The 24,102-nt window shown below is 34.8% G+C and overlaps 1 protein-coding gene across 3 annotated transcripts in view; it reads left to right on the top strand.

Moving 5' to 3' along the window:
- Nucleotides 1-24,102, top strand: part of ARHGAP20 (Rho GTPase activating protein 20) — a 123,866-nt gene that overhangs the window by 78,423 nt on the left and 21,341 nt on the right. For all 3 annotated transcript variants that reach the window (XM_011976954.1, XM_011976953.1, XM_011976955.1), the window contains 6 exons: nucleotides 2,555-2,704; nucleotides 9,983-10,024; nucleotides 10,948-11,032; nucleotides 13,864-13,941; nucleotides 16,204-16,270; nucleotides 18,491-18,679. In XM_011976954.1, the coding sequence (XP_011832344.1) occupies nucleotides 2,555-2,704; nucleotides 9,983-10,024; nucleotides 10,948-11,032; nucleotides 13,864-13,941; nucleotides 16,204-16,270; nucleotides 18,491-18,679 (611 nt within the window). The remainder of the gene's footprint in view (nucleotides 1-2,554; nucleotides 2,705-9,982; nucleotides 10,025-10,947; nucleotides 11,033-13,863; nucleotides 13,942-16,203; nucleotides 16,271-18,490; nucleotides 18,680-24,102) is intronic.

Genomic DNA, 24,102 nt, shown 5'->3' with positions numbered 1-24,102 from the left:
GGCATGAGAATCACTTGAACCTGAGGGGTGGTGGTTGCAGTGAGCCAAGATCACACCAATGCACTCCAGCCTGGGTGACAAGAGTGAAACTCTGTCTCCAAAAAAAAAGAATTTATTTTTAGGGGGTTTTGTTCAGTCTGTTCATATTGGATTCACACTTTTTAATTCCTGTCTTCATAATACTATTGGAGATAGTCATTGTCATGCTATTGGAGCCAGTCCACATTAAATTAGCATTTTTTAATTTCTATAGTCTAATACTATTGGAAATTGAAAGTGAAAAATCTGAAGAACCATTCTATGACCCCAAGAATGCCCATTTTAATATAAAACTTTAGTGGAATACTTCTTTTAAATATTTTCAAACTAGTCCATCTAGCTTTATGTTCATAAGTGTTCATGAGATTTCTTCCTCTGCCTCCATAATAGCCACATCAGAAAGCCGTGTAGCTCTGCAGAGATTAAAAAAACAAAAAGCCAAAGATAGAAAAGCTGAAGAGAACTTCATGGAAAATATAAGTTCACCCAGGTTTCAGGTGCTTTTTAGGAATAGCGATATCCAGGACTTTTTATAGACGTCTAGTGGTTAAGAGCATAAATAAGCTCAGGAGTCAGCACTGTCCAAGTTTAAATTCTAGCTCTGCTACTTAAGCTGTATGACTTTTAGCAGGTTAACCTCTCTACGACTCCATTTCCTTACCTGTAAAATTCCTGAGGATCAAGCTAAATAATGTGTGTAAAGTATTTACAACAATGGTATATGGTAAGTTCTCAATAAATATTAGCCGTTGTTTTTGTTATAGGAGAATGGAAGTCATTGTTCATACTTTTAGACAGTTGCTTGTTTTGGAAATCGGGGTGGATAATGTAGCACCTTATTGATCTAGGGAAAGGATCTTTGGGATGACTTTTTTCCCAGGTCAATGGATGTGGATGTTCCCACATGATATCTGCAGTATCTACTAAGATAGAGACTTGCATCAGAAAATACAAAATACATGAAAACAAATATGGAAAGATACCTGTTTTTTCAAAAGATGTGTAGTTTTAGTTTTATATTACCCAAACAGTTGGCATCAACAAGTAAGATTTGGTCTGTAATTGGATCTGTTTTATTTTAAAAATCTAAAGATTCATAACAATAGGGGAGGAAATATTGAAATATGGGAAGAAGCCTTAATGCCACAAGACACTTTCTATTACACTTAAATTCTATGGGAAGCATACATGAGGCTTTGAATCTAGATTTTCCTTCAGTTCCTGCAAAATCATTTTTCATCTTATGAATTTCACTGAAAATTTTTAACTTTAAATAATCCATGAATCAGAGGAATTTTAGGGATACTTCCATATAAGTTACCTTTGATTTCATTTTAACTTTTAGTATTTACACAAATGGTTCTGAATGCCAAGAGGTACCCATGTTTTCCTGAGCATTCTCTTTATCCTTGTTGTTGCCTTCTATTTCAGTCTCAGGTCCCTGCTAGCATTAAACCTGACAATTAGGTCAAGAGATATGGTGGTTTCCATATCAGGAGTCTACGGGGATTAGGTAGAAATTGTCTAAAAGCAATTTCACTTGAATTAAAATAGATCACCTTCAAGATCCCCAGAGATGAATGTTAATTGTGTCAATCCTACTTTTTTTTTTCAAGTTTGGTTTAGGTTCTTTTTGGGGGACTGCAGATTTTTACTTTTAGCCAGAATATAAGGGGAAATGGTTGAACAAAATCTAAGAAAGGAAATTTAAAATAACCTGTGCTTCTAAAGCCTAGAAAATCTTGTAACCACTTCATTGAAAATGTATTATAAATTATTCTAATTAACTACAGGGATTTTTTTAGTGCATCTCTCTTAAAATGAAAATTTTATAAACATTTTAATAAATCCTGTGTATTTTCTGTTTTCAGCCAAATTGTTTTGGAAATTAGCAAGTTACAAATAGTAAATGAATTAATATTTTGTAACAGCAGTACAAATTAGGTTTTTAATGCACTGCTTGACATACAGAAAAATAAGGTGGCCAGTTTATGGCTATTTCTTGCCATAAATGCAGGCATGAGGACTAATTGTTTTACCAATGTTTCAAAGATCTTCTTGGGCCAAGGTAGCCAACCCTGTTTTAGTTTACTCTTCTAGGCACTGAAGATAAAAACACTGAATAAGACACTTGGCCCATGTTTAGTGAAAAATGGTCCTTTTATCACAAGTACAGAAGCTCCCATAAATTATTTTTCTTCTTAAAAAAAAAGGATACATGTGCAGAATGTGCAGGTTTGTTACATAGGGATATGTGTGGTTTGCTGCACCTATTGACCCGTCCTCTAAGTTCCCTCCCCTCAGCCCCCACCCCTCAACAGGCCATGGTATGTGTTATTCCCCTCTGTGTGTCCATGTGTTCTCAATGTTCAACTCCCACTTATGAGTGAGAACATGTGGTAGTTGATTTTCTGTACCTGTGTTAGTTTGCTGAGGATGATGGCTTCCAGAGAAGCTCCCATAAAATTTAAGAAACAAAATAACAAAAGGTTCTGTTTGGTTTTTATCTTTCTAGATATAACAATAACTTTAAGATAAAAAATAAAATTAAATTAACTGATATGTGGACAGCAAGCTGTGTGGATGAAGTGGGAGAAGGCAACACCAATGCCATGAAATCCTTTGTTTTGGGCTGGCCCACGGTGAACTTTGTGGCCACTTTCAGGTAAGAATCACAGCTTGTCCTCTATTTACCTGGGTTAGCTACTATGATCATTTCTAGGACTGAGATTTTTAAAAAAATAATAATCAAATGTTATTCATCTAATTTTTAAGAGGGAAGTATTTTGTTCTGATTGTGTATTAAGTCAGTAACTCATCTGTTGACACATACACCCAACCAAAATACTTGTATGCCATATATTTCTCCCAATGGGCTTTTGATTAAAATATGTGAAAATAAATGGTAAATATTGGGAACTCTTGGGATCATTTACCTTGGTTTGACTTGTTATTTTTGTGGAAAAAAAAAAACAAAAAACAGGAACTTCCAGGAATATGGAAGGGGAATAGAGTAGTCCCGTCTTTAGGAACCCCTCTTCAACATCCTCTTCCTTAATATGTAGGTATTTGTTTTACATATTGAGCTTTTAAGTCTCATCAGTCTTTTCAAACCACTGAAAAAGACCTTCATGGAAGCAAATTGTATAGTCCAATTAAGTTTCAGTAAGTGGTTTATACTCCCGAATTTTTAAATAGTGTTTTATTATACAAATAAAACTAATGTCATGAAATACTGGTTACTTAAATTGTGTAGCAGGTTTTCAGTTGGTGTCTATAGAGATGTGACAACGAAAAGCAAAGGTATCATTTTAAGGAGTCAGAGCTTCCCAAGACTTATTCCTGTGCTAGGATGGGGTTGGAGAATGTATGAGTGCAGAATATTTGTCCTCTTCTAATGAACATGCTTAATTGGCACCGTCCAGTTCAGAGTGAACAATCACAGTCACAACCTGTGATTTTGAATAACTGTGTCCCAACCTCTCCAGTATTTGTTTTACACTTAAAGTTAGTGTTCATCCCATGCACATGATGCTTTTTATTTTGCTTCTCTTCTTGCTACCACAAAACTCCTAGGACATCATCCTAAAGCCAGACAACTAAAATTTTCCACGATGTTAATCTGTTAAAAGATAGGCATGTCATTAAATTCTATTATGTATTATTTGGCCTACCACAAGATTTTAAGAACTGATTTGGAAAAAAAAAAAAGTGTTTGTTTCATTCTCAGCATATCTTCTCCATGACAGATTTCTCTAGATATTATCATTTCCTATTGCTTAATCTCCTTGGAGTTACAGGTGAAAGGACGTAATTTTAAGTGAGGGTATGACTACATGACATTTTTAATCAAGGAATTTTCGTGAAACTTCTTTTATCTTAAGAAGAGGGGAAAATGTGGAAACAAGTTTTACCTATATTATATTATTCAAACTATGGTTCTTTAACCAAATGATCAAGGTTAATATCACCAGTAATGTCACGTAGGTAAAATGTACTCCTTGGTATATTGTGATGAGAAGAACAATTAACCTTGTGATCTTCCTCCCAAAAACCTTTAACTCCAGTCTAATCATGAGGAAATCATTGAACAAACACACATTGAGATACATTGTGCAGGATACCTGACCAGCACTCCTTAAAATACTCAAGGTCAAAAAAACAAAATCAGAGAAAGACTGAGAAATGGTCATAGATCAGTTACTAAAGAGATATAATAATTATAAGGTGGTATTCTAGATTAGCTTCTAGAACAGAAAAAGGACATTAATGGGAAAAATGGTGAAATCTGAATAAAGTCAAGAGTTTGATAGTAATGTACTAATATTAGTTTCTTAGTTTTGACAAATGGGCCATGATAATGTAAAAGAATAATATTAGATTCCTCTAAACTTAAACAGCATCAGAACTATGTAGGGAATCTCTGTATTATCTTTGTAACTTTTATGGAAATCTAAAATTTCTGAATTTATTTTTTTAAAAAAGTGAAGTGTTGAGGAGTTCTGCCTCTGATATGTCAGAGTGAAGTCTTTTGGAGAGGAATTTAAACTTGGAAGTAGGCACAAGTACTGGGTGAGTTTCCTGTTTTTAAAGCCTTAGCCTGAGGGCAGGTACAGTTACATCATGGTGTAGGACAACTAAAACTGGCAGAAACAGTCTTTCTGAGCTGAAGAACCAGAGGACAGAAGCCATGTCATCCACAGCTATTGTGGGATGAGGGGGAGAATCTCAAAAAGGAAAGTAGCAGAGAAGGCAAGCTCCAAATTCTATGTATAAACACTGCCCAAATCTCTGGTCACCAAACCCCACATGCATGAGATAGACTGAAAGCATATTGAAGCTAAGACTGAAAGCGTTGAACTGAGCTGCAACCCATCACAGATGAAATAGAGTTTGTAGCATCATCTAATCAAGTTAGTTTCTGCTAAAACAAAAATATCAACACCATTCCACAAATATAACAGAATACAGTCTCTGAAACATTTGGAATGTCCAGAATACAATCTAAAATATCTTGACATATGAAGAACAAGGAAAAAGATAATCAACAGAGACCAATCTTAAAATGATTCATATGTTGAATTACCAGAAAAGAATTTTAAAACAGCTTTCATAAGTAAGCATGGCAGGTAAAAGGAAAATTCAATTTAAATTAATAAAAAGATAGTAAATATCAGCAGAGAAATAGAAAATACTGAAAAGGGCCAAATGTAAATTCTAGAACTGAAAACTACAATATTTTAAATAAAATATTTTCTGAGTGGCCTTCTTTGCAGAATGGAAATGAAAGAGGAATTGGTGAACTTGAAGGTTTATCAATACAAATTGTCTAATCTGAGGAACAGAAAAAAACCAAAGATTTTTTAAAGGAAAAATGTGTCACAGACTTGTGGGAATGTATCAAAAAGTATAATATACATCTCACTGGAATTACAGAAAGAGGAGAGGAAATGGGGCTGAAGAAATAGTACTTTAAAACTACCCAAATTTGGTAAAAGGCATAAATATTCAGATTCAGCAAGCTCACTGAACTCTAGACAATGTGACTATTAAGAAAACTATACCTGGTCATGTTATAAACTACTATAAACTACCATAAATCAAAGATAAGAGAAAAATCTTGAAAGCAGTCAGATAAAAACAATGTATTACAAATAGGAAAATGACAATTTGAATTATTATGGCCCTTTCATTAGAAACTATGGAGGTTAGAAGACAGTGGAACTTTATTTATTTATTTATTTATTTACTTACTTATTTTTGAGATGGAGTTTTGCTGTTGTTACCCAAGCCATAGTGCAATAGCATGATCTCAGCTCACTGCAACCTCTGCCTCCCAGGTTCAAGTGATTCTCCTGCCTCACCCTCCTGAGTAGCTGGGATTACAGGTGCGCACCACCACGCCCAGCTAATTTTTTTGTATTTTTAGTAGAAATGGGGTTTCCCCATGTTGGCCAGACTGGTCTCAAACTCCTGACCTCAGGTGAGCCGCCTGCCTTGGCCTCCCAAAGTGCTGGGATTACAGGAGTGAGCCACCATGCACAGCTGACAATAGAATATATTTTTTAAAGTGTTGAAACAAAAACCTTTTAACTTAGAATACAATATTCAGCAAAAATATTATTTAAAAATGAAGGTAGAGTGAAGATTTTTTTTAAAAAAACTATAATAATTTATTACTAGCAGAACTGTCTTACCAAAAAAAAAAAAAATGTTAACACAAATTTTCACACTGAAGAGAAATACAAGAGGGAAGCTCAGATCTTTAGGAAGGAGTGGCAATCATTGGAAATGTTAGGGAAATCTAGGTCATGATTCATTTAAAATTCCATCGGGTAGCAGGTTAAAGAAGCAGTCTCTCCAGTTACTATAATAACTGTTTTTTGTAAATGTAGCCAGCCACAGTGGCTGGTGCCTGTAATCCCAACTGCTTGAAAGGCTGAGGTGAGAGGACCACTTGAGGGGAGGAGTTTTGATACCAGACTGGTCAACATAGCAAGATTCCATCCCTACAAAAAAAGTCAAAATATTACGCAGGCATGGTGGCATACACCTGCAGTCTCAGCCACTTGGGAGGCTGAGGTGGAGGATTGCTTGAGGCCATAGACCTGGGCAATATAGACCCCATCTCTAAAAAAATGTTTAAATTAGCTGAGCATGGTGGTACCCATCTGTAGTCTTAGCTACTTGGGAGGATGTGGCAGGAGCTTTGTTTGAGGCCAGGAATTCAAGGCTGCAGTGAGCTGTGACTGCACTACTACACTCCAACCTGGGCAATATCTCTAGCCTGAGCAAGACTTGGTCTCAAAAAAATAAAAATAAAAAGTAAAAACTAATAGCATTGAAATCTAAGACTGACAATTGCCAGAATCTTTGAAAAACTCTCCATTGAGTCAAATTGAGGAAAGAGCAGACAATCAATGTGAACTTTTCATGCTTTACTTGAAAACAGGGTAGTCACATCCCAAAAAAGCCCAAAAGGAATTTCATCTCTATCACTACATATACTCTGATTCACCAACTTAGGATCTATATCTACCAGAAAAATAGGTGCTGCACCTTGATTTTACAAATAATGGTACTATGGAATGGGAAAATTATTCAAAAAACACAGGAAGTACTTGAATCTGACAGTAGTCTGTCTATAAGAATCAGAAAATAATATGTTAAGTACCTACTGTGAATCTTAGACTACAAACTCAGGTATGCATGTTTATTTATAGATCAAATTAAAACTCATCTTAAACCCCCATTTTGCCAGGCTGGTAGGAAATCAGATTTTCTTCTTTATTGGAACTGCCGTTTTTGTAAGGTAGAACTATAATACAGGAGATTTCTAAGATGCCTCCAAAACAGACAAAGGGCTTCTGACTTTAGTCTATTGTGGTCACTGTTGACATTTTTTTCTATACTCAGAGTTGTCCTTGTATATCCAGAGATGTTCTGCTTCTTTGCCATAAGGGGCGGGCAGAGGGTGGGTGGAAGATATCTTTGCTGATATAAAAACTTTGGTGCCTAGGACCCAGCCTCCCTAATGATTCCTTAAAATCATTTCCTCTGGGTTCTTTCTGTTTCCTTCGGGCACCTTAACTGAGTGACATATGGTTCCCGACTCACTGTCAGTGATGACAGGCCTCTATCTCCTCCATAATTTGAGAGAATCTTCTAAGCTGCCATGCCCTTTTTATTTTCCAAGATACACTGCTTTCTCCTGTCTTGGATCTTACTATCTTTTTAAGGGGTTTAAGTATTTATAAAACCCAGAGATAGCCATTGACTTTGAAGTACTTCTATTTTTAGTCCCTTAAAAATACCTGAGATTCAGAATTACTAAAGAGAGGGAGTCCTGGATTCAGGTATAGAGCAGGGGGGAAAGGGAAATATATAAGAAGATTACACAAATTCATCTCCATATGTTAACCTGACACATTTCATAATTTATATTTTGAAGTAATATATGCTATATATTCAAACAAGGGAACACAGCAATGAAAATGAATTGGCCGGGCGCAGTGGTTCATGCTTGTAGTCCCAGCACTTTAGGAGGTCAAGGCAGGCAGATCACCTGAGATTGGGAGTTCGAGACCAGCCTGGCCAACATGGAGAAACGCTGTCTCTATTAAAAACTACAAAATTAACCAGGCGTGGTGGTACATGCCTGTAATCCCAGCTACTCGGGAGGCTGAGGCAGGAGAATCGCTTGAACCCAGGAGGCGGAGGTTGTGGTGAGCCAAGATTACACCATTGCACTCCATCCTGCGCAAAAAGAGTGAAACTCCGTCTCAAAAAAAAAAAAAAAAAAAAAAGAAAAAGAAAAAAAAATTATCTAAAACTACATATAGTAATATAATTAAATATTATAAACATAATGTTCAAAGAACCCAGACACAAAATAGTATATACTTTATGGTTACATTTATATAAAGTACCCAAACATGCAAAACTATTCTATGCTAGTGGAAACTACTGCCTGGAAAAGAACATAAGGGACCTTCCAAGGTGATTTTCTATTTCATGATCTGGGTGCTGGTTTATGTGAGTGTGGTCAGGTTGTTAAAATTCTTCAAGCTGTACATGTAAGCTTTGTGCAGTTTTCTCTATATATCTTTTATTTCAGTTAAAAATTTAAAAAATACTAAGTGTCTTAAAGGGGCAATTTTCTTTAACTGCTTTGAAAAACGTTAGCAGGTCTGAAGCAAACCTCTTATCTATTTCTCAACAGATTTTTGCTAAATAAATCCAAGACTTGACATAAGTGAACCCAGAAAATCTATTTTAGAAAAGAGAGTACATCAAAAGATAGTAAGGAATTGTGAAAGATGGAAAATGTATGCTCAATGGTAAAAAAAAAAAAAAAAAAAAAAAAGTTATATACTTTCTGATGGCCAATCCTGGCAGATTGCTTATGGAGAAAATTGCTAAACAACAAAGTTAGTGAATAAATGTATTTTTGGAAATAATAAAATAACTAGGATTTCCAACATCTCTAAAAAGATTAGAAAATTAGCCAGGCCTTGTGGCATGCATCTATAGCCCCAGATACTTAGAAAGCTGAGCCAGCATGATCTCTTGAGCCCCAGGAGTTCAAGGCTGCAGTGAGCCATGATCATGCCTCTATACTCCAGCCTGGGCAACAGAGCAAGACCCCCGTCTTTAAAAAAAATGAGAGAGAAATATGATTTTAAAAGTTTGTTAGTGACAAGACTACATAGGAATAAACTTTAAATTATTTTTAATCTTAAGAATTAATAGTGAAATCAGCATAAAAATTAATGCTAATTTAGTTGCAAATTGATCTTAATCAGACGGTTATAGTTATTAAGAATAAGTTTTCAACTAACAAATTTACTAAATGATAACCTTGCTGCATGTGATTTTTAAAAATGTTTCTTTTCCTAATAGCAAACTGGTTTCTAGGCAAAGAGATTTCCATCCACATGCCAAATTTCTCTTAATCTCTGTATTCTCAATATTAACCATACTTTCTATTTGTATGGCCGTTTGAGCTACAAAAATACTAACCCAGTTTCATAGATGTAGAAACTGAGGCTTAGAGGTTAAATGACTTGCCCATGATTGTCTAGCTTGCATATAATTTTGAAACCAAGTGTTAGATTCCAAATCAAGTACTCTTTCCACTATAGGAACTCTCTCTCAGTGATATGATACCACTTGTAAAAAAGCAGTAAAGTAGAAAAGAGGGTTTGTCTTAGATCCATCCAAAAGGATTTAATAAAACTACGTTTGACTGTAGTTTTTCCAAAGGGATATTTTCACTGCAGAGTTCTCCAGAACACAATTATGCCAAGGTTGCAGCTTATGTGTGCAACTGCATTAGTAACAACAGGCTGTTGACATTTTCATCTGGATTGACAATCCTAAATCTGTTAGCATAGGTATTTTATGTGGTTTAATTTTTCTCTCCCATTTTCTTTGATTGCAGTTCTCCAGAACAAAAGGACAAATGGCTCTCTCTCCTTCAGAGGTATTTTTTCAGTATTCATATTTTTAACCTTTAACCTTTAATAAATGAATTAAGACATTTTCTGCAGAGATGTGCCCCAAATTATTCCCCTTCTCCTTAGTCGAAATTGTTCATTTGTCCTCTAAATAAGCTGCTGTTTATATTGTACACTAGCTACTTACTTGCTATAAATAATGTTCTCTCATTACATGTATTTCTTAACTTTCTAGGAAGGAGAACATTGAGGTCTAGTTACATCATTTTAGACAGAAGTTAGTCAATAATCTCCTCTCTTTTTCCATTGTCTCCAGCCTACCAATTGGAGCTAACAGTTTCCTCAAAGTATGTATTAAGTTTCCATAAATGCAGGGTTTTCTGCTAAGCACCTCAAAAATAATGGTAGTTATTATCCCTACCATTGAGCATGCAGACTAGAATGATTGATTTAGGCTCATCTATTAGACTTACAGTCCTTCCCTCCCTCCTGTCCTCTCTCCCTCTCCACACAATAGGATAACCAAGATTTACACCCTACTGGGGAGTTAAATGAGAAGTACAAGGCCATTGCTTTGGTTTGACCTTATAAAATATTTATTACATATGTTCCTATACTTATCAGTAAGGTGCTGGACCTGTCCAAAGAAGACAGGGAAACTTTGAGGGTAAAACATTACCCAGAGGTGCCCTAACCTGGTTGTGCTTCTCAAACCTCACTTGACCTGGATGTCCTATTTTTTTGTGCCTATGCCTAATGTCCTGAATTTTTTTATTCTCTTCCAACCCATAATGTAATCTGACTTTGCTGAGTCTTCTCATCTATCTTTTTAAAAAATAGCATATAAGTATATTGGAAATATTAGCAAAATAGGTTGATTTTTAAAATAAGCCATTAGCGAATTCCATCTGACTCAGTGTTGTTTTGGGTTGTTGTTGCATTTGATTAGATACATCAATCTAGAGAAAGAAAAGGACTATCCGAAGAGCATTCCCCTCAAAATCTTCGCCAAGGACATTGGGAATTGTGCCTATGTAAGTGTTTCTAAGCCAGAAAATTAAATTCCAAGTCCCTGCATAAGATAGAACACTATGGATAAGAAGAGAGACAGGCAGGCAGGAAGGCAGACTGTGTATGTGCTATGAAAGGTAGGCATTTAGAAATACCACGGGGAAAATCCTTTTTCCTGGTTATATGTATGTCTTCATATATATGAAAAATAAGCCCTAGAGAAAATGAAGCAAGAGAAATTCATATGAACTACAGTATTTAACATTTATGCTTGGAAAGAACATTGCTTGTGAGATGTCTCTTTCCTCCCTCCGGTATGAATATTTCTCTGAATCTTTTCAATAGCAGCTGCAGAGGCTTGTAGTAAAGCTGTTTCCACAGGAATATTTCCTATTATTATTAAGCAATTTTTTCCCAACTTGTCACTTCTTAAGCAGAAAGTGGTTTTGAAAAGTTCTTCATTCTTTTAAGTTTTTAGGGATTGAATCCCTTAGGTTCACAGGAGGATGATCTAGAGAGGTGACATTTTTAAAGGATCAGCACTTTACTACTTCACAGTGTCTATCATATCAATCACATAAATGCTAAGTCTTTAACCCCAGCTATTATGTATAATTTGATGACTGAAATCATAGTACAAGAGATAAATGTTATCAATTATGAAAAATATGAAAACTTGTGAATATTTTATGATACTGTCAATTGTCATACTTCACAGCAGCTCTAGATCACACAGAATAGCTTTATTTGTGTGTGGAAAAATATGTAGTGCAAAATAGTTATGTTCTGGCCAAAAGCAAAAGTTATGCAAATGTTCTGACCAACTCCTGAATGCCAGATGTCACTGCTTGAGGGAAATACTCAAATTTTTATAGTATGAGACTACAGAGATCTGTAGCAAAGTAAAACAAAACAAAACAAAAACCCTGTTTTTTTCTGTCTGCTTTGATTCAGTTGTGGCAGTTGGTTACATTCAGGATTTCCTGTAAAATCCCTTAATTTTTTTTAACACTTCCTTTTCAGTATATGGAAAGTGTGTACTTGAGAAAGGACTGATGTCCCACTGTCATTTTGAAAGAGAAGATAAGAGATATGGTCAGGTTGGGTGCTCTGTTTTTATCACTAGTACCCTGGTTAAGTCAAGGATGATGTAACATACTCTGTCCTTTGCTCTCTAAAGTAGCTTTCATAACAAGACTCTCGTTCAGGGAGCCCTGCCTCCAGAGCGATTCCCCCAAATAGGAGTGCATGTGTGGGAAGCACTCTTTATCTTTGCCCTCTAGTTATACACACCTTGTCAGTAAATTATGCCAATATGGAACAAAATTGCCACATTTTCAGTTTTGTCTGTTATTTGTTTACTAGCCAAAGAGTTCTTTCTGCTGAAATTCACTTGTTTTGTATACTGGAAAAGCATGTAGGAAAAAAATATACTTTCTATAATTATATTTTGAACATATATGCCTAGTATCAAGAAAAATTATTATCTTAGAAACCAGGTTATTGGGAGGATAGATTCTTCACGTTACAAGACTTCATGGGAGAGTTTCTTTAAATTAAATGGAAAAAATTTTAGGCTTTTTAAAAATCAGAAGCCTTTTTAAAAATTATCTCTCAAGTTAAAGCCCAGTATGTCATATAACTATAACGCTCTGGTAGAAGACAGACACTGGGTTGAGTGCTCCAAAGACTCCCTCTTTCACTCAGACAATTTTGCACAATCCTTGGGGCTACCAGGAACAGTTTGAAATTGTGCATTTAAAATGCTTTTTTAAATTAAAATTCAATTAAACAATTTTTAGAGGCGATTCATCATATCAAATAATTCACTCAGAGAAATTCTATTAATGGAAAGATAAATAATGAATTATCAGATTTCAGTTACCTATATTTTTGTATCATTTTTGTATTTATGCTACTTTTTTATGCCATTTAAGCCTTCTTTATCAGGGACACAGCCCTAATTGCTGATTTAATCTTATAATTCTCATGTGTAAAACCTATGTATGTATCAAGTTTTTTAACAACATAACATTTATATTTAAGTAATGCATTTTGGAATTCAGCGATCTCTATAGATATCTCAGAATCTTCTTAACTCTTTTACTGTTTACTGCAAATTGTCTATTTTTAAGTAAAAGTATTCAGTATAGTTTAGCACAGAGCTTTTATAGATATTCTGTTCATTGGCAGAGTTGATAATAGAATTGAGCTTTCTAAAATTTTCAATTCTTTCTTCTAGACTTATTTTTTTATGTCCTCCAGAGATTTCAACAATTAAAATCTTAGTGGCCACAGTGTGTGACACATGGAAAGTTCCCAGTAGTGACTTTTAAAAATTCAAAACTTTAAACATCTTTTGTAAACAGTTATTATCCTAATTCTACCTAACCTGACTTTATACCATGCAAAGAAATAAAACCCTGTATTGTGAAAACACTACTAAGGAAGAAATAGAGATTCAGCTCTTGCCTTTTTTTAAATTACCCATTGCCTTATGGAAATACAATTATGGAAATAAGACAGAGGACCAACCTCACTGATTTATTTTTTTAATTGGGAGCTGGGTCCATGTACTCTCTCTGAAATATATGTAGTCTTTCTTATTTGCTTAAGTTTTTATATTCTGTAAGCCATGCATCCTTTAAGAGAAATGTTTTATTAGAGGGCATAATTTATAAGGAAATGAAAGCAAATTATAATCAAAGTTTTATGTTCTCCCTAAATCTTATGCTTTACTCTGTCCACACTTGAAATCAAGATTTGCCTTTCAATAATCATTTGACAGTGACTATTTGTTAACCTGTTTTAAAATTCATTATTTTATAGCTATATTTCTTATTTTTTTCTACAGTCTAAAACTATAACAGTAATGAATTCAGATACAGCGAATGAAGTTATCAACATGTCATTACCAATGCTAGGGATAACTGTAAGTTATTCTGCTAGACATTCTTAATTAAAAATAAACTTTGATTATTTAAATTTATGTAAGTAGTTTCCTTCCATCATAAGGCAGTTGATTATTAGAGATACCAAAGTCATACTTTACTCCCCAAAATATAGAAAATAAAAACATTAAAGCTTTAATATGATTAATATATGGGTGGTGCTGTTCTCCTATTTTAAAATCTGTGTGATCTGAAAATTATAAGATTGGACTATAATTTTAAAGTGACAACATGTATTTTATTATGTATGCTGTATATATATATAAAAAATTTTTTGGTATAAAGTTCTTAATAAAGTGTCATACTCCTTCTCTCCTTGCTACTGGTCACAATTTGACTTTTCCCTTATATAATTATCCTGTTATTATCCCAAGACTCGGTCAGTCTTAGGATGATGAGTTCTGAAGAGTTTGTTCTGTGGTAGAATTTTTACATAAAACCATATTGGCTGGCTACAGGACCTAAGCATGATATGGTTAATACCTCTGATAAATTGGTTAGTAAAAAGACAAGTTTTGAATTAGATCATGGATTTGGAGAGCTTTAGTGTGCACACCACATTCTTCCCTGTTTTACTTTTAGCTTTGTATCTTTCTCTTTTCTGTGATAGAGGTGAATTTTTGAGAATTTTAGGAGTGGAGAAGATTAGAACATTTGAGGATGAGGTAGAGGAAGGAGAACTGGAAGATTGTCCTCATCACCTTGCTACCAGTTGTATAAACACCACACAATGAGTACTTTCATTAAAGGGAATGACTTTCAAAAGGATGATAACTAAAGGAAGCACTTAAAAACACTATTCCTTCAGTGAGACTCTCTGTAAATATGAAAGTACATTGTATATAAGCAAATCTAAATACAGTTAATAATACTGTGGAATACTGTGGCATGTCTTAAATATGTGTCATGTTACATCATTCAAGGAGCACTGTTTCCAGAGCAATTCATGACACATATTAAGACATGCCATAGTTTGATTACTTGTGTTTAGATTTGCTTATACACAGTACTATAGTAAACCCTTTAGAACTCAGGACAACCAGAATTTGGGATAATCTGATAATTAGTTAAATTTAGTGATATAAATTTGATTACATTTAAAATATATGCACTGGGTAAAGTAGGCACCTCCATTAATTTCTAAGCTATATGAATATATTTTGGAAGAAACTAGATAGTTTTTGAGGTATGTAGCAGAATTAATGACAGGATTCATTCTCTTATCTATGCTTTTCCTTTGGATAAAATTATTAATCTCCTCAGACCAAAAAAAAACTGTTAATTAAGAATTGAGACTATTTGGTTATACCAGTTTTAAGGGATTATTACAGTGTGTTTGGACACTATATAAAAAGAAAGGATTTTTATTAGATTGGTCTTCCTATTTACAATAAATTTTTTGACTAGGAGGGATGGGGCAGGGAGGAAGTAACAGATAAACTGAGTATGGGGGGAATGGAATGGTTTTTATGATATTATAAGGGCAGGGCCATGATTTTTTATCAGAAGTTAAAGGCAAGGATATGAAATATTGCCAACAGACTTATCTGTTCTAGCTTCATTTAAAACATTTCTGCTTTATCCCTCCTAGAGAATTCAGAAAAATCTGTATAATTTAGTATCATTTCTTTCAAGTGGGATTTATAATGTTGCCGGATTATAATTCTGCTAGTGAACAATTTTATTGTTTTCCATGACTGGGCCTATTCTCTAGAATAGAATTCTTGTCCTTTCTTTCCCCAGGACTGAACTTGCCTAAACTAAAGCCAGTAGAGGTTGTGCCAATTACTTATCTCCTCAAAGCCTCTTGGTCATTCTCCTGCTCAGAAGCAGCTGAGCTAATAATCAGCCTTTGAGATATTACTTTTTAATCATAGACACAGCAGTGTTTTGTGGTTTTCTGGATAATAAGGTTGTCTTTGCAGGGGCATGTTGGAGGTTAAGCCCAATATTCTCTGAGAAGTGAAGGAACATAGCAGAAGTCAGGACTCTAAAGGAGAGATTAGCCTTTTAGAGCCAGGAAGATTGTTTTTCCTTTGTAAAGGGGCCTAACTATGATTTTACACTCTGTAGGCTACCTATATAGTGAAGGCCTGATTCCACGGCAGTTCATGGATCTCTAACCATCACTGAGTAGGGGGCAGGAGGGAGGACACAAAACCAAAAAAAAAAAAAAATGTGTCCTCATTCAAGTATCAGATGTGAAAGATTTATTGTGACATTTAACTCTTTTTATCTCTAAGGGCTCTGAGAGAGATTACCAATTATGGGTCAATTCTGGAAAAGAGGCGGCTCCATACCCACTCATTGGTAAGTTTTTGCAGAAGTCTAAGATAGCATCGATTGTGTTTTAATTATAAGTCTAAGTGTCTCCGAGAATTGGTCATATGGTCCTAAGCTTAAATACTATTAAATAGGAAATTTCATGGTGTTCATTTAATAAATATCTATCAAGGATTTACGCTGTACTAGACAAATAATATCTCCTCATTCAAGCTAATGGTATAGTTGGGAAGAGAAATACAAACTTTTCTCTCTGCTTTTTCATTTGACAAGAGTCATCCTGCCAAAGCTTTTTAAATTTTTTTCTAAGAAAGAAATATGTGTTGGTATTTTTCTCCATACATTTGTTTTTCATATTCAGTTTTTACATTTCCTGTTCCCTTACCTACTATGTGCCTCTATGGAAGACCATCTAAAATACAACCATGCATCTTAATTCATCAGTGAGTATGTAACACCTGCTATATACCCAGAACCTTCCTAAGCTTCATGAAGAAAATCAGATTAACCCATTTAGACTCCTAAAAGTCTTTATTATCTGCTACTTCAATAACTTAATTGTTTTGCTATTTCTCTAGTCAGATTTTCCAGCATTTGTCATAAGGAATTGTTGATAAATCTGTTCCATTTTACCTTATTTAAGCCGTTAACTAAAAAAATATTTCTTGATCAGTAATTTCATTCAGTGTGGGTAACAGAAATAGAACAATTAAAGGACAGTATCTTTACCAAATCTTGAGATGATGACGATGATAATCATGATGATGATAATTTCTGTTAATGATTTTAAAATGCTTACTACCTGCCAGACATCATGCAGAGCATATTGTATGCATTATTTCATGTAATTATTTCATTTATCTATGAGGTTACAACTGTGTAATTCAGTGTTTCAAGTGATCTTAGTAATCTAAAACCAAATTTTTCTACAAATGTATATGCTCAGATTTAGAATACAGAAAGTGATCATGCACAGAGCTGAAGACAAAATCGACTGTATTTCAAATTTTTAATGTCATTTTTGTAATAGTCAATGAGCAATAGTTAAAGTTATTAAAAATCAAACACTTAAAATAATTATTTTAATAAAATATATTAATGAAAACTATGTAGATGGTAACTCTTAGGCTTATGACAGCCCCAAGCTTCCCGACTAGCTCTTACTGAAAAACAATGGGACATAGGACATTATTGTCCCATGATTTAGCAGCAACGCTTAATCATTATTTTAATGTGCTCTGTAGACCTCAATTATAGATTAACTGCCAGCTATTTTGATAAATTGATTTCATTTTATTGTCATAGAAGCCTTTTTCTGCCTTAATCTCTGGAAGCTGCTGTAGTACTTGATATAAATGAAACATTGACATTTTATGCCTAGACCAGGTGAAAAGGAAGAGTAAGAGTTCGCTGAGTTATATTTAGTGATAAGTCAGGAATAGAAGGGAACTTGCTCTCTGTACTTAAAAAATCTACATCACAGTGGTATTTGAGGATCACACTAAAAGGACATAATTACTTAGAATACTAAAGAGTTAAAATCATGTTGTAGTCAGATGTCCAGGGTTTAGTTTTTATAGTTTGTACATTCCTTTTTGCATCTGTTTTTGTGTTTCTGATCCCCTGCAGTCTTCCTTCTGATTATTGCCTCTGAACATCAATCTCAGAGGGCAGCAGTGAGAGAGAAGCATAAATCAAACCAGTCCCAATGCTCTTGAGTAACTAACTATATAAAAACTAATGAAATGTTTTTAGGCAAACATCTTGTGTTAAATAATATTAATAATAGTGATACTTGACATATATAGATCCTTATACTTCTGTGGTAGGTAGAAAAAATATTTTAAATCAGATTTGAGACTGAGCAAGGACATGTATTTGCTGAAAAATTATAGATCTAGTTAATGTCAAAGGAGACAATAGAATACCTTTAATTATCCTTAGATGCACACATTGGAAAAGTCAGCATTATGGAACTCGCAAACTGATCTGTGCATTCATTCCAAACAAGATAATCTTTAAAGATTTTTTTCTTCTTTTTCTCCCTCCTCCCCTTAAAACTACTTTGGTAGGACCACCTGCATGCTGGTCTCCAACTGTAAGAGTGTAAATGATCATTCTGTCAAACAAGGGGATTCTTTGTGCCAAAAGTACCAGGAGTAAATTGCAGTACACTCCTATTTTGTAGTACACATGCTAACAGTACCAGTCAGCCTGAAGTCTACATTTAGATTTTTCTCTGTGTAGGGCATGAATATCCATATGGAATTAAAATGAGCCATCTTCGAGACACTGCACTCCTGACACCAGGATCAAAGGACTCTGCCACCCCTTTCAACCTCCAAGAGCCCTTCCTTATGGAACAGCTCCCCCGAGAGATGCAGTGCCAGTTCATCCTGAAGCCCAGCCGCCTGGCTGCAGCCCAGCAACTGAGCGGTGAGTTGCTTCTAGCCAAAGTTTTCATTCCTGAACATAAATTTACTACTCAAACCTCCCGCCAGATGAGGTATTTTTTCTTGGAATTTGCTAAGTATTTTGAAAAGGAAAGATGGACTTTTAGAAAAAGATGGTTTTATAAATCAGCAATAGGCATGATTGACTAAGAATCAGCAGCTAGCAGCTAGTAGCAATACAGTCTGTTCCTTCTTTCTTCACCATTCTTTCCCCTTTAACCTACTGCAGAGTCAAAGGCACTAAGCAGTACTGCAGGTGCTTCAATGCCTTCTTTGTACTGTAATACACTCCCAACTGTGTGTTCTCCCTAAATGGCTGCATTATAAAAAGGAGGCTGTCAGTGATGGGTGTCAGAAGATTGTGATGCCCTACCTGGATTCTGGTGCTGATAAGTATGTGAAGACTAAGATGATTTCTACAGAAGTCTCTCCTTAGCCTACTACTCTAATATGAATTCCCTGTGAACATAGCAGCCTCTTACCCACCCCACAGTAAAGACTCTGGAATGATAAAAGTAATGTTCAATATAAGAGAACCGTAATTTACCCTAACCCAAGTTTGAGCTTTAAGCTCTGTCTGAAAGGAAGATTGTATAAGCAACAGAAGAAAATTGATACCAGAAAGTATGAGTGAGATAGTAGAAAATTGATTGTGAATTTCTATAGCTACCTTTGTCAATGTGAACTGGGAGACCCAAGGATTTGTGTTTGCAAAGGACCAAACTTGGACCCCAGGCGTAGTAAGTTTAAAGGGATGACATAGACCTTGAGAGATCACTGAGGCCACCTTCCTGCCACTTGACAGATTATTGGCATCGTCTGAGTGCCAGGGGAAAGTCTGAAATCCTTCATCTGTGTGTGATTCAACTGATACAGTATTAATGAAAAATTAGCTCATACTGTTTCTATCTTCATTACAGAACAACCCTACTTTAAGAAACATTTGTATGTACCTATCTGAACTTATAGAAAACAAATTAAATCACTCATTGTAAGGAGTTTTTTGTTTTTGTTTTTGTTTTTGTTTTTGCCCTAAGTGTTAATACACACCAAGATTGTTTTAAACAGAATCTCCTCTAATGCATTTAAAGTTGTTTAATTTCTAATTTATATTTCATACTAAAACATAGTTTCTGAAATAACTACATCAAGAAATTGTAACAGCATTGTGAAACTTATTTTCCTGTTCGCCCCTTTGATTCAAGATTTTGACATTTTATTGGACAAAAAGAGTTGTAACCACCATCTGTTTTCTTCAACCAGCCTTTGTTCATTCTATTTTTCATCTCTGGAAGCCCAGATTCCTTCTGCTTCTTTCAAACCTACTAAACTCTACCACTTTCTCTATCTGTTAGTCCCCCTGTCCGTCTTTACTTTCCTCCTTATGCAACTTGAATTCCGTGGTTATGGTGATCATCCCTGTCTAGCAGAAAACTTCTTTTTCTTTCACCCTCTTTTCTACATTCCTATACACCTCCTAAAATCTCATCTCTAGATGAACTCTTTGCATGGTTGGAAGAAATCATATAGCATCAGGGCTACTCTGTATCATTAGTGACCAACCTTAATGGGCATTTCATACTGGGAGAGTAGTCTTAACTTTGTTTCTGTGCAGCATTCTCCAGCTACTTGAATCAACTGTCTTATATAAATTTCTACCCACGTGGACATCCAGCCTGTCACTTTCTGTTGATGACCTAGCCTGAAATTTATACTTTACCAAAGTCATTAGTAAATCAGTAGATCAATCATCAGGGACCCCCTCATCTTGCCAACATCAGATACACAAATTTACCTTGAATTTGTTAACAGTCATCTCTCTATAATAGTAAATTGAGATTTTGGACTCTAAAATTTTTTGCTCACCTTGGGTAATTTTGAAAGGGGAACACTGAGACATCGTGGTCTTTCCATCCACTAAAATGTGAGCTCCATGAAGGCAGGGATTTTGGTCTTTTTTGTTCACTTCTATATCCCCAGTACCTGGAAAAGTGCCTGGCATATACAAATAAGTATTCAATCAATATCTGTTGAGTGAGTGAATAATAGGTCTGTTGTCAGCTCATTAAAGATACATAGGGTATCTTTATAACTAGGCTGAGGAGGAGAATAATCTTCTACTCTTCTACCTTTGTACCTATGTTTTTCAAAACTGTTTTTCTGGGTCCTTGTCAACTTTATTTTATAATAATCAGGAATCCTAAGGGTTTTAACCAGTTTTTCTAATGACTTGCTCAACTAACTTGTAGGCATCCTCTGCTTAGTTTCTTTCTATTGGAAGGGAGGCTAGCTGATTCCAGCTGTAAATGATTCATAGTAAATGGGATGAGGGATGGAACAACTATAGACCAGTGATGCCAAGGGCCAGCTAAGAGCATCAGAATCACCTGTGTAAAAAATTACAGGTGAACCACTAATGTTGTTTCTTTTTAAGTACAAAAGAATTTGATGAGCAACTGCCTTTACCAGTGATTTAGATCAGGGGTCAGCAAACTTTTTCTGTAAGGGAACAGATAGTAAAATTTTGCAGGTCAGTATCACAAATCAGGGATATTATGTAAGTGTTATGTAACAGGAGAAAAAAACAAATTTCCACCAAATTTTATTGATAGAATTCAAAATATAACAACAATTGAGTACAATTTTATGTAATACAAATCTAATAAGTGAGAAGTGAATTCTTTGGAGGGGTAACATTTCACTTAGTTGGAATTTAAAGTTAGTGATCTAGCCATCAAAATTGAGTACAAACATTCTGATCTATAATAAAATTTTTATATTTCATCTTTGAAAACATATTTTCTCACATAGGTACTGCCAAATACTGATATCATTCTACAAACATCTAATTTCAGTTCAGCATATGTCTCTTTTACATGGCATTTGTAGAATTTTGTTAGATTCTTCTCCTGATATTTGCCTTTTAGCATATCATTTCATTGCAGATAATCACTTTCAATTGAAGGTTAGGTGGAAGCTCTTCAGTTGCATAGTGAAATGGATTTTGAGATATGGAAATCGCCTTTGCTCTTGTATCGAGAAACACTACTCAAACTGTAGTTTGAACTCAAAAAATATATCTGCTGTAAATTTTTATGATGTGAATCAAGATCTTGCTTCTTGTTTTAACTTTTGATGGCACAAGAAGTATATAAAGCAGCTTAATATTACTTGTAATTAAACATTCATTGTTTTCCAAATTACTACAGTAAAAACTTTGTATGTAAGCACTGTTTTGCCTCGTAATTTTAGGTTGGATTTATTATGAAACATCGTCATATCTACAGCAAAAACTAACTTTCAAAGCCATTTAGTGTCCATTAATAGAGGTCAAAGGCTGTTCTTCTCATTCATAACAAGTTCAATCTGGGCCCTGAGTTCAAAATATCACTATGAAACTTTAGCAGTGCTGAGCCATTGAAATGCTGTGTGATAGCATAATGCAGGATAACGTGTAGCATCCATTTTTAACAAAAATTCGCAGAACTGACAATAATTAAGTCCATGAGAGTAAATGAAGTTCACTGTTGACAGTACTGATCCAGTAACACTTGATAGATTTCCATATTTTTCAGGCAGTACCACTGATAAAAACAATACAATGAATAATCATAGGTATTAAACACTTTAAATTTTCACAAGCTTTCTAAATTTGTCAAATTACATCTTTTTCTGCTCTATATATTTTCACTACCATGAAATATAACACAGCAGATTCCACTTCAGGTTGTACTGAATTATTGTTTTCTCAAATGCTTTGAAAATATTCTTACCCATAGTTGTTCTATGCAGACTATTCAAGGTTAATTCTTCAGTCACTTCAAACTCTGCATTGACTTCTTGGCTAGACAACTTAGTGCTATTGGTAACATTTGTCACTTCATCAAGAACCAAGGAAAGTCACTTGCCTTGTTTTTTAGTTTACTATTGATATTACTCCTAATGCCCTCAACTATTCAATCATCTATTCTTACTAAAAGGCTGATAATCTTAAATCTAGTTTCTCTGGACCTCTTAATCTACTGCAAGCACACAGATTTAATCAGTTCACCATTGGTAAATGGGTAAATGGCTTTCCTTGGTTGGCTAACAAATGAGCCACTCAGAAACTTTTATTGTAGCCTCATTTTTATTTTTGTGAGGAAATGCTGCAGTAATGATATATTTCATTTTAAATATTTTTCTGATCCATTGCTTTCTTATGAGTTAGGAACATTATGATTAACCATTGGTCTGTTAACCACTGACATATATTATATTCTGTAACCACAGCTGTTACTTCATTGCACAGTAAACATAATATTTTGCCATTAGTTTCATAACAAAGTTATCTGCATTTCACTTTGCCTTAAAAATTTAACATTAGAAGAAGTCCAGTTTTCTTTTATTGTTTTTACATAATAAGTAATAAAAAAGATGTTGTGGTATCATGATACATGTGGCATTTGAAACAGTCAAGATGTAACAGGGTCACTGCAATTTGTAGTGCCCTGAGCAGCAGTGCAAAGTAATGAACGCACCACATACCATCTCTGTCACAGCTACTTTGTTATTGAGTGTGAAGTGAAAGCAGCCATAGACATTACATGAATAAGTGTGGTCATGTTCCAGTAAAACTATTCTAGACAATAAAATTTGAATTTTTTTTTTTTTTTTTTTTTTTTTTTTTTTGAGACGAAGTCTCATTCTTATCACCCAGGCTGAAGTGCAGTGGCACAATCTTGGCTCACTGCAACCTCCACCTCCTGGGTTCAAGTGATTCTCCTATATCAGCCTCCCGAGTAGCCAGGATTACAGGCGCCTGCCACCATGCCTGGCTAATTTTTGTATTTTTAGTAGAGATAGGGTTTCACCATGTTGGCCAGGCTGGTCTCAAACTCCTGACCTCAGGCGATCTGCCTGCCTTGGCCTCCCAAAGTGCTGGGATTACAGGCATGAACCATCACCTGGCCTAAACACCTGGCCTAAAGTTTAAATTCCATATAATTTTTATGTGTTACTACATATTATTCTTTTGAATTTTTTTCAACTTTTTAAAAATGTAAAAGCCATTCTTAGCTCACAAGTTATCCAAAGGGAGGTGGCAAGCCAGATTTGGTCCAGGGAGCATAGTTTGTGCCCTCTGATTGAATGATTAAAATATGCATAATTTAAAACATGCCAGCTGAAGTCTCCATATTCTGCAAGACTTTATAACAGAGCTCACACAAGTAACAGCCATCTTATTTGACTTGTCTTCATTCCTTTGCCTGTTACATCTTTGTCATGTTCTAATTTGAGCAAGAGTATCTTCATGCTCCCTTGTTCACATACATACCAGCTATTAACCTGACTTCTAATGGGGAAAAATGAGCTAATACTTCTTTTTTGGCACATAGTATAAACATAGAATTTTGCCTTATTTAC

Source organism: Mandrillus leucophaeus, unplaced genomic scaffold (assembly GCF_000951045.1).
Source record: "Mandrillus leucophaeus isolate KB7577 unplaced genomic scaffold, Mleu.le_1.0 Scaffold172, whole genome shotgun sequence".
In the NCBI taxonomy this organism is placed as follows: domain Eukaryota; kingdom Metazoa; phylum Chordata; class Mammalia; order Primates; family Cercopithecidae; genus Mandrillus; species Mandrillus leucophaeus.
This window is presented reverse-complemented; position numbering and strand designations above follow the sequence as displayed.